Genomic DNA, 11,804 nt, shown 5'->3' with positions numbered 1-11,804 from the left:
CCCTTTCATGGGACCTAGCAGACAAAATGGAAGACATAGTTCTCCCCTAGAGGGGTTAGTTAGTCAGATAGGTCGAGTAATCATTCATGTAACAAGTAGACAAACTCCGACCCTTATGTACTATCGCACAAACTTACCATTTTGTTTTGTTTGACTGAGTTTGTTTTTCCTCCCTTTTTATGTGTGAAAAGGGGTTTGTGTGTTCCAACCCTTCTGTTTGTTAAGACCGTAGGGCCTGAGGTGTGGGAGGGAAACTTTGATCACACTGATGAGCAAGAGTGCTATAGCTGTAGGGGCGTACGTTCCTCGTAGTCCAACCAGCCATGCTCAATCGTTTGTTTCTATAGACCTTGCCACTAGGTTTAACGTGAGGAAGAGGTCAGACGTAGCGACTATTTCAGAAAGGGTGTAATTATACCCTTATTAGCCCCCGAGTGAGATCTGACCCTTTGCCGTTGCTAGGGTCGGGTTTCACTAAAGATTGAGGAGAAGATAGTGAAACTAGGAGATAGCGTCTCTTATTTTCGCACATACTCCCCCCCTCAGGTTCTGAGCCATCATTCTGTGACCGCGCATTCGGTCTCCTCATGAGTCCAACTTTCCTCGAGCCCCCATGCATCGTAGGGGTTCGGTCGAGGGTTGGCTTATCTTTATGATTGTCGTCCTATCCGTGGTTTCTGCAACTGGAGGGGTTGAGCTCATCACTTGCCTCGTTGTCTCGAGTGATGCGCTTGGTGAGCTTACTAACGGGCATGTTCGAGTGGAATCTAGGTCCATCGTTTGTGATGGGGTCGGTAAAGCCCTCATGTGGCATTTCACTGCTCCTTAACCCGCCTTCTAACAAATGCCCCTCGATGGGGATTCTATGGGCTTGGCTGGAGGTTAGGATCAAACGAGAAGGGCGAGATGACCATGTCCGCTTCTAGTCAGGTCGGGCGAAGGCCGCTGGGGCTCATCTGCATTTTCTTCTCTAGCTCTTGTTCAATGTGAGGCGACCTCGGGCCCTCCGTGGGCCAGCCTTCGAACCCGGTCTCCCATCTTTAGGATCGGGCGGCTTGAGCCCCCGAGCCCCGTGAAGCTCGATAGGGGTCGACCGTGTTTTATGCGTCACCCCATCCTCGGTTTCTGCAACCAGAGGGGCTGAGCTAATGACACTTGCCTCAATGGCTCGAGTATCATGCTCGGTGAGCTCGCTAACGGGCATGTTCGAGTGGAATCTGGGTCCATCATCCGCTGACGGGGTCGGCATAGCCCTCATGTGGCATTCCACTGCTCCTTAACCTGCCTCCCGGTAGATGCCTGTGTCACTACAGGGAGCGACTCAGGTGGCCCATTGGCCTCTCCTCGATGGAGATTCTTTGGGCTTGGCTTGAGGTTAGAATCGAATGAGAAAGGTCAAGATGTCCCTGTCCGCTTCTGAGCGGGGTCGAGCAAGGCCGCTAGGGCTCATCTTGGTTTTTCTCCCCTGGCTCTGTTTGACATGAGGCGGCCTTAGGCCATCCGTGGGTCGGCCTTTGAACCTCGGTCAGTTGCCGCTCATATCGAATGAGATCACAACTGCTTCATGACGCGATGTGAAGCATTGTGATGCAGCAATTGCATATGCGATGCTCAGATGTATGGGATGTATGAATGCATGCATGAGAATAGATGAATAAATGATCGTGTAATGGAAAAAGAAAGGTGGGAATTAGTAAAGTTACCTCGATGGCTCGAGTGACGAGTTTAAGGAGTTCCTACCGGATATGTCCATGTGGGGTCCAGGTCCGACGTTCGTGACAAAGTCGGCGTAACCTGCATGAGGCATCCCAATTCTCCCTACCCGTCTCTCGGTAGCGGCCCGAGCCGTTGGATCGACTTGGGTGACCTATCGGCCTCTCCTTGATGGAGATTCTACAGATGGCCCCCTCCAAACCCTTTCTGAGAAGGTTGAGGCTAAAGCTCAGGGTGCGTGGACAAAGACTCTGATTACGCTAGTGAGTGAAGATTTCGTAGTCGTTGTGGCATAGGTTTCTAGCGATCCAACCAGGTTTACCTAGAGTTTGTTTTCGCACACCCTGCTTCTTGTTTTTTAATGTAAGGAGGGATCAGGCATAGAGAATGTCCACCGAATAGATACTCTTGCTAGCCCCCGAGCGATGTCCGACCCCCTGCTGTTGTAGGGGTCGGAGGCTCGGTAGCAAAATTAATGCGTGAAGTAAGGGTGACCCGTCTCTCAGCAGCGGCTTTTGAGCCGTTCGATCGACCTGGACACAGGTTTTTACCTCGATGATAAGAGTGATGGGTTCAGAAAACTCTTACCGGATATGTTTGAGCGGGATCTAGGTCCGTCGTTTGTGATGGAGTCGGCATAACCCGTATGGGGCATCCTGCTACTCCCTACCCATTTCACAGCATCGATCAAGCTGTCCGATTGACTTGTGTTACCTACATGACAAGGTTTTCCTGTGGAGATGGGGGATGAGGACATCCTGCGTAAGAATTTAGTTAGGCAGATAAGCCAGGCAGAGAACTTATAATAAATAGACAAGCTCTTAAATTTCGTTATAGCAAATAGCTTTTTAGCTTTTTCCTCCTTTTTGTATAAAAAGGTTAATGTATTCCGACCCTTTCCGTCGTTAAGGTCATAAAAGCTCAGGGTGCAGTTGAGTCATTTCTGATCGCACTGGTGAGCAATGACGCCGTAGTCGCTGGGGCATAGGTTTCTCACAGTCCGACCAGTTATACTCAGAGCTTGTTCCCATAAACCTAGCTCCTAGGTCTTAACGTGAAAGGCGGGTTGGGCACAGAGAATGTTTGCTAGGCGGATAGACTCTTAAATGCGTATCAAGTCTTTCCACGGCTAAGGCAAAAAAGCCCAAGGTGCAGAAAAGAAACTCTAATTATGTTGGTGAGCAAAGGCGTCGTAGCCGCTGGGGTGTAGGTCTCTCGCAGTTTGACCAATTATACTCAGGGTTTATTTCCACAAACTTCACTTTTGGGTCTTAATCATGAGAAAGGGATGGTCGTAGAGACTATCTACCGGGCAGATATGCTCTTATTAATCCCCGAGTGAGGCCCAACCCCTCGCAGTTTGCTAGGGTCGGGTGTCACAAAAGACCGGGGAGTTCAACAGCGAAACTAACAATAATAGAAAGTGTGTGTTTATTAAGGGTAGAAGTGACATAGCTACTCGATGTTCCAAGCATTGACGAAGACCTCGCCGTTGGTGGTCTTGAGCTTGTAGGCGCCTGGCCAGAGCATCTCCGTGACGACGTACGGTCCCCCTATGGTGGGAAGAGCCTATGGTGGTCCTTGCTGCTCTAGGCGAGGCGGAGCACGAGGTCCCCGATATTGGTGGCCTGACCCCGCACTCGACGGCTGTGGTACCGGTGCACGGCTTGTTGGTACTTGGCCGAGCGAAGGAGGGTGACGTCGCGCGCTTCATCTAGCTAGGCTCCGTCCTATGCTCCCCCTTGTTGGAGCCTTCGGACAAGAATCGCTTCAAAAGGATGCAGTCTTTGTACAGGTGCTCGATGGGGAAAGCATGGTTGGGGCATGGAACTTCAAACAGTTTCTCGAAGTGGCCAAGGCATCCCCTACGAGCTTCCAGCCCCTGTTGCAGTCGGTGTTGGCCACGAGCGAGCTCCTACGCCGTTGTTTGTTCTTCTTGTTGGGATGGTTGGAGGTGCCTTCGTCGGCGTCCTCGTCCTGCTTCGCCTTGCCTTTGGGGGCCTGTTGGCTAAAGGTTTGAGGTCCCAGCAAGTCGGGGCTCAGGCTTCGGTCTCACCACTATCATAGTGTCTGCCACAGTGTGGATGGTAGCCACGGTTAGCCTCCTCCTTCGCATCACCGCAAGCATGCTTGCGGGCGTCGAGGTTGTCACGGGCGTCGCGGTAGAGACCGAGACACTCATGCACCAGAACCACGGTGTGTGGCCCGCCGCCCTGTTGGGCCTAATGGATCGATACGTCCTCATTGGGTTGTTCTGAGGGCGCTTCGTGTCTGCAAGCGTCAAGGGTGTCACGTGCGTCGCGGTGGAGCCTGAGACGCTCGTGCACCGAAATCGCAGGGCGCTGCCTTCCGTAGTCGAAGCTAAGGAGCTAGTTGCCTCTAGGGCCGGGGACCTCCGGTGTAGGCAGCTGCAGCACCTCGGGCACCTCGGCGATCGCATCGAGACCGGTGAAGAGGAGGGGTTATGTGGCAGCGGAAAGCCGCACCAACTCTCCCTCTATTGTGATGACGAAGTCTAGGTTCCCAAAACACACGTGTGCGCCCGGGACCCAGCTGATGTTATGATTAGCCATCCAAGGCCTGGTGTTGATGTCGAGATGTGCAAAAGCCCCCTACCTGGCATGCCAACTATCGATGTTTCGAGTGAACTCCAACGAGTAAATTTGTATATTGCGCGTCTGGCTTAGATGGTATGCTAAGAAGATATAAGGATTATACTGATTCGGGCCAAATGTCCCTACATATAGTTTTGGGCTGCTCGTGTTACCAGTACTGAGTTTATAGTAGGGGGTTACAAACTAGCAAAAGAGGAACATGTCCCATGTCTCTGGTGGAAAGAACGAATGGGTACCGAGAGCATGGTCTCTGCTCAGTTATGTGCTTGAGGTTTGATGCTAGTGCTCTTGGTCTAATGTAGTGCAGTGAACCGATGTCAGTTCGCTGTGCGATGCGGTGTGATATGCGATCATTTGTTCGATGCCCTTAGTGGGACGCCCTGCTTTCCCTTTTATAGGCCAAGGGAAAGCAGGGGTTACAGCGGTGGGGAAGGAGGAGAGAGAGAGTGTCCTTCAGGGTCACCGGGCCTTGCTTTTCCTTTGTGCGGGTTCCGCTGACACGTCAGGTGGTGATAGGGACAGCCCTGCGTCGGGAGCCTGTCCGCTTGATGATGCCATGCACTGCCGTTGTCAGCGGGTCGTAACGTCCCACTCCTCCCCGGCGAGCGACGTGGTGAACCGACGCTCTGGTCAGTGGCCGTACATGGAGTAGGCAACATAGTGACCACGCGTCTGTCGCTGTGGGTGATGTGAGTTCCCTGGAATGACATGTCGCAGGGATAGGTCGTGTTGAGATGTGACCGCTCCCTGCACGATGCCAGAAGTTTGACCTTGGGTTGTATTTTCTGGCCCATAGTGGTTGACGACGGTGTGGGCTTATGTTGGGAGCCGTGCCCGAAGGATCGGGCGAGGCGGAGCCGGCCCTCAGACGTCGTGCGCGGCAGAGCCCTCCCTTGGGGGTCGGGCCGAGGCGGAGCCAACCCTTGGGGGTCGGGCCAAGGCGGAGCCAACCCTCGGGGTCGGACGAGGCGGAGCCAACCCTCGGGGGATCTGCCGAGGCGGAGCCATCCCTCGGGGGGTCGGATGAGGCGGAACTCGCGGCCTCGGTGGTCGGCAAGAGCTGTAGCCGCGCTCTTGACCGCTCGGATGAATCAACGTCGATGGTTATTAGCTCCTCTTAGGGTATCGTAGTATTGGTCTCTGACACAATGGCCGAGCAATAACGCTCTGAACTTAAGAAGACACTGACATGTGACATGCAAAAACTATAGCAGCCAGCAGGGTATGATGTTTTTATCTTGCATGAGTGATTGATACTGGTACCAAATCAAAGGCTTATTTCAACCTTTCATGAATCCGCTGTGTTGCAAAAACTAATACTAAGTCTCTGTCATTTTCATTAAACATCAACGTGATGCAATTGGTATCATATCCGTCGATTTCAGGTACACTTGACTAATATTGTTGTCTTATTTAATCCTTGATTGGGTCTAGCTAGTTTGCCTCTAGAAATAATATTTCGTTTTCCTGGAGAAATAATTCATTTGCCTTTTGAAACAAATTAATGTGCAACTAGTGTATGACTGTACGTGAACGTACATGCATTCATATGGCTAAGTTGTGCATGCGTGAGTTTATAAAGGTGGGTGTGATTACGTTGTTGGAGTGTGTGCACATTATCGTGTAAAAGAAAAATAATCTACTCCTTTCGTTCTAAATTATAAGATGACTTGACATTGCGTGCATTCTAAACATCTGCATTGTACTATGTAATTCAAAAAAAAAATACATTTATATCTAGATACATAGCAAAATCAATATATCTAAAAAAACTAAAATATCTTATAGTTTGAGGTGTACAACTATATATATTTTCCTTCCGTGTGTACAGACCTTTAATTCCATATGTGGGAGATATATTCGGGTATGTTACTTATCTCTTCCTCAATATAGTTCAAGGTCGATAAAGCGGATAGTGCATCGGCCTGTTTCGGACCGTGCTCCACGGCCGCAGAATCATGGCTCCGTGGGCACGGTAGGTACAAAAAATCGGCGGTGCAGTTTAATCTAGCAGTCGTAGTCCCTTATATGGTTGGAAAAATCACAAACACCATGAATCGTTTAGCTGGATTCTCCACTTCTTTCGACCGCCGCCACGAGAAACGCGGTCCCAAACATGGTCATCATCAGAACTCAATGCACTAGGGTTGCTTAAGCTCTGGGAAAATTGGTAAGAGAATTGCACAATTTTAACTGCCAGCTTGCATTTCCTGTTGATTTCTTAGTTGATCTCTCCAACAGGAAGAGACCTCATTCGGAGATGTTTGAAAATATTTCGTACTTTTTTTTTCTTGAACGTGCCGTGTAGCACGTATTTTATTAAGAGAAGGTAGACAACACCAAACCAAATAACAAACGGCTCAACACTAGGTAACAAAAGGTTTCCTAGACGAGGAGAAGGAAGAAAAAAACATAAGCGAAAAAAACTAAAAAAAACTACGACGAAGCCCGGCTACTACCACAAGAGGGACTAAAAGCAACAACGGGCTGAGCAACAGCGAGCTAGTAAACTAGGCCATGGGCAACGATTGAACGACCTAGGGCGGGTACCCAGAGGTAGGCTAAACCTCAAGATCAACCCCCTCCGCCAGCTGGATGCCCTCAATCGCGCAGCTTGCCGGGAAGAGCCTCCTGATTGCCTCGCGCTTGGACTCTGAGAGAGGCCCGCCGAATAGGGCCATGTACTCATCGAAATCGCCCTCTGCATCGGCCTGCGGCTCCTGATCCTACTGACGGACTCTCCATTTTACCATCAACACGTTGTGGGCTTTATTTCATACTTTGAGCAGGAAGTTCCTCCGTGCAGTAATGCATCGCAATCTTTGAATATACATAGGCGAAGTTATAGCTGGTGCATGATCCATTTGATTAAAAAATGGGGCCGTGACCGTGAGCAGGTCTATAATTTGTTTACCTTGTGGAAGTGGGATCTTGGACAGAAGGAAAAATGTCATATATTTTCTAATAAAAAGATATCTCCCAATCGTACTGGAAATAGATGTTGTTTTTACAATTTTTAATGTCGGGGTAGTATATATAGGATGCCAAGGAGTCAGTAAAAGAAGTTTCAAAGACAACCAGAGGACACATAGTGAAGTCGTAGCAACATCTATTCCTGGTATTGATTTTAAGTCTGCAATATGACACATGCTCAAGAAATTCAGCTTCAAGTTACAGGTACTTTCTCTTAACAGAATACTCTCTTAGCTTCCTGCTTCTTTTTTTCCTCTTCCTGCTTTCGTTATCCTTGAATGATTTAAGTGGATCTTAACGAGCACAAAGCATAGTACTGTTTCGTTTCCATGGCCTTTGATTGTTTCCGATCTCAAAATTTTTGTCACCTTTAGGAGAGAGAGGAAACACTGGCTCGATCCTCTTTCTTCTTCCTTGTGTTCTTGATGCGTCTTCTAAAATTAATGGCCAAATTTCCAGGTTGTCTTGTGCTTGTGATGCTTAATTGTGTTGCCGTCCTGAGCCGGCAAATTTGTTAGAAAACCAACGTATTGACATTAGGGTTGTCTCCCACTGTAATCTCAGCCGTTTTAATCCATAGCACCTGGCCAACAAAAATGTTTCTTTTCAAGAATAGTTTTTCAAGGAGAAAGGTATAGGTTTAGAAATTAAGGTTTCTATGGTCCGTGGAAAGATACCGGGACTTATCAAATTTATAACTTAATTTGGTACCACACAGAAGGTATCACAACTTCTTACCCCCTCCATTTCAAAATAATTGTGACTCTAGTTTTATCAATAAGCCAAACATTTTTTTATGTTTGACTATATGTTTCTATAAATTTGTACAGTTAATTTAATAGCATGTGTAATATATTATGAAAGTATCTCCCATAATAAATCTAAAAATATAAATATTATGTCAAACTATATGAAATATAAGAACCGATGGCCAAAGATATAAATATTTAACATAGGATGGTTGGAAACACTTTTTTAAGTGGAGGGAGTACCAAAGGTGCTTCCCTCCCCTATTATTATAACTAGAAGCATACCCCGTACGTTGCTGTCGAAATTGCGGATAAGTGGATTGCGTGGTATGATGACGTGGACAACAAAATGTTTGTGTCTGGCTGACGTGGACATTACTGTTGCATGTGCTAGAGGATTTTAGTTATATGTGATAGTGCATTACCTACAGCCTGTTCGGGAGGCCGTAAACGATCGTGGATTATTTACTGTTGGCTGGTTTGGTGTGAGAGAAAAACACGGTTCCCGGCTGAAAATTTACGATCGTTTACGAGCAAGCGAACAGGCTGCTAGTTGATAACTTGTATGTTGAGATAAATAGCTAGTGTGGTTTTGCTGATTGTGCTAGAGGATTTTAGTTGTATGTGACAGACTGACAGCTTATTGCCTAGTTGAACAACTTGTATGTTGAGATAAATAGCTACTGGAGTTTTGCTTAGTGATTTTAATTGTATGTGATAGTGCATTGCTTAGTTGGAGAGTTTGCATGTTGAGATAAATAGCTTGTGGGGTTTTGCTTTATAAGAATATCTTGATTAACGAAAACTCTTAATTTGATGCCTTTCCAAGGATAGTAAAAGGCCCATTTAGAAATTAAAGAGGGATGTGAGTGTAGTTAGGGGTGTGATTTTGTATCCTAGTCCAACAATTCAGGATATGTTACTTAAATATTTGCAAATTCTAAGTTGCTTTATTAATATTAGACAAAACATCTGGTTAATATAAGTAGCTTTCAAACCAAAAGAGAAAAAATAACCATTAAAGAAATAAACAGATGCACAATTTGAAATTTAGCTGGGTGAAAGCAACAAGCAAAAGGCAACTCTTGGCAATTGCCTTTCAAATATGTGCAGTGGCTAGCTGATTCAACGAAACAAAAAATGCCTTTCAAACAAACTAGTTTTGTTTTTGTGAAATTCAAACAAACTAGTTCTGCGTGACTAATTGTCTTCATTTGTGTTAGGAAAAAAGAATGAATTTTTTAGAGGTAATAATAAGCCCTATTAATTGTATCTATTATTTCTTCTTCTTCTTCTTTTCTACTAATTAGACCAGTCTCAGTGGGGGTTCATGTCCCAGTTTCTAACACATCCATATCGTTGAAATAGTGCAGAAGAGTTTCATCCCCATGAAACCGTCTCTGCTCCCATAAAACTCTTATCACCTCTCTTCATTAATACGGTGCCACATCAGCATATTTAATGTCCATAAAACTCGATGAAATCTCACTTAGACTGGCCTTACTATACCCTTTACTAGACTACTATGTCAACTTTTCTTCCAGAACAGGAATCCGGCAATGGTGAACAGGAGAGCCGTGATGAACCTAAAGCCACCAAACGACGGCTGACGAGAGGAAGCGCCCGATGGTGGATGACGGTGGTGGTCGACATGCTGATGGTGCTCTGCGGAGGGACGGTCGGCACCCTCCTGGGCCGCCTGTACTACAATTCTGGCGGCAAGAGCAAGTGGGTGGCCACGCTCATGCAGTCGGGCGGCTCGCCGCTTCTGGCCATCCCGCTACTCCTGACTCCCCCGCCCCCGGCGGAGCAGCGCCAGCCGGCGGCGTCCAAGGTGGCGGCCGTCTACGTGGGCATCGGGGTGCTGCTCGGCTTCGACAGCCTGATGTACGCGTACGCGCTGCTGTACCTGCCGGTGTCCACCTTCTCGCTCGTGGCCGCCACGCAGCTGGCCTTCAACGCCATCACGTCGCGCCTCATCAACGCGGAGCGCTTCACGGCGCTCATCGCCAACTCCGTCGTCGTGCTCACCTTCGCCGCCGCGCTGCTCGGCATCGGCTCCTCCTCCGACGAGACCTCCAGCGACGTGCCGCGCGGCAAGTACGCGCTCGGGTTCGTCCTCACGCTGGCCGCGTCCGCTTCCTTCGCCGTCATCCTGTCGCTCTTCGAGGTGGCGTTCGAGAAGGTGATCAGGGCGCAGACGATGCGGTGGGTGCTCAAGGTGCAGATGTTCACCAACCTCGTGGCGACGGCGGTCGGGGTGGTGGGCCTGTTCGCGTCCGGGGAGTGGCGGACGCTCCCGGGGGAGATGGCGGCGTTCAAGAACGGGAGGGCGAGGTACGTCCTGACGCTGGTGGGCACGGCGGTGTGCTGGCAGGCGGCGGCCGTGGGCACGGTGTGCCTGATCGCGAGGGTGTCGTCGCTGTTCGCCAACGTGACGGGCACGGTGGCGCTGCCGCTGGTGCCCGTGTTCGCGGTGGCGCTGTTTGGGGACAGGATGACGGGCATCAAGGCCGTGGCGATGCTCATGGCCATTTGGGGCTTCCTGTCGTAAGTGTACCAGCACTACCTCGACGGCCGGCGCGCCGCCTCCGGGAAGTTGACCGAGTGCTGCATCGTTTGTGCCGCACGGACGGCAGGCGACACGGCTTAGCGGGCGAGAGTTGTATTGTATAATTTGCATTATTTCCCTTCGGAAACGCTATTTCGTTTCGACCATTATCGTCACGCTACAAACCTGAGTTTCGGCCATAGCAGTGGACGTGGATAACGTCCGGGCCGCGTCCGGACGCAGCTCCTGTACCCGCATCTCATCCCACTTGCTCCATTCCGTTCTAACCAGCGTAGCATAAAAAACCGTGGCCCACTTCCATTCCACACCCCGCAGAACCGCGCCCGCACCCATCCAGCGTCTGCACACGGTGGAATCGTGCCCCGCGCCCGCGCGGACCCGGGACCTACGCCAACCTACCCCGTCTGCAGACACGCGCCACAGAGGCGTTTGCAAGCCTCAGACGCCGGCACATGAACCACGACGGCGTATCAACAGCAACAGGTGGAAAACGGCCTGCAACGTCCGATCTACTTTTAAAATATTCAGATGAAACATTTACAACATGAATCTGAAAACAGAAAAAACACTTAAAACATACGTGCATAGCCATTGCAACATGTATAACACCAAGATCTACTGTTGAAATATTCAGATGAAACATTTGTAACATAAGTCTGAAACAGATGAAACACTTGAAATATACGCTTGAAACATGCGTGTGTAGCAATTGCAACACGTGCAACACCAAGATCTACTTTTGAAACATCTAGATTAACCATTTGAAACAAACGTCTGAAACACTTGTGTGTAGCCATTGCAACACGTTGTGGGGTCGAGATGATGGACTAGAGGGAGGATGAATAGTCATTTCTAAAAATTAATCGCGTCGGCTAACCGTAACAAATGCGGAATTAAAACTATTGGTCTAGCCAAGACTACACCCCTCTATCTAAGTTATCAAGCACCTTATAAAGATCATAATTAAACAACTAAGGTGTCGGGCTAGCTAGAGCTCACCTAAATAATTCTATAACAAGGTCACCCAAACCTAAGTACTAGTACTTCATGCGACGGTGGAGCTCTTACACAATTCTAGTAAACAAAGGCACAAAGCTGCTAAGCTCACTACTAATGCTCAATAACAAGGCTATACAAGCTAAATTATAGAGCACAAATTACTTAGCTACACAAACAAAGCAA

At 48.6% G+C, this 11,804-nt stretch overlaps 1 protein-coding gene across 1 annotated transcript; it reads left to right on the top strand.

Annotated features, from left to right (window-relative positions):
* The first annotated feature begins 7,468 nt into the window (after positions 1-7,468).
* LOC136495466 (probable purine permease 11) lies at positions 7,469-10,604 on the top strand. Its single transcript, XM_066491398.1, has 2 exons — positions 7,469-7,508; positions 9,589-10,604. The coding sequence occupies exons 1-2, from the start codon at positions 7,469-7,471 to the stop codon at positions 10,602-10,604; spliced, it is 1,056 nt and encodes a 351-aa protein (XP_066347495.1).
* The last annotated feature ends 1,200 nt before the right edge of the window (positions 10,605-11,804 follow it).

This window comes from Miscanthus floridulus, chromosome 12, assembly GCF_019320115.1.
Source record: "Miscanthus floridulus cultivar M001 chromosome 12, ASM1932011v1, whole genome shotgun sequence".
NCBI classification, from domain to species: domain Eukaryota; kingdom Viridiplantae; phylum Streptophyta; class Magnoliopsida; order Poales; family Poaceae; genus Miscanthus; species Miscanthus floridulus.
The sequence above is the reverse complement of the archived record's forward strand: the minus strand, read 5'-3'. Positions and strand labels throughout refer to the sequence as shown.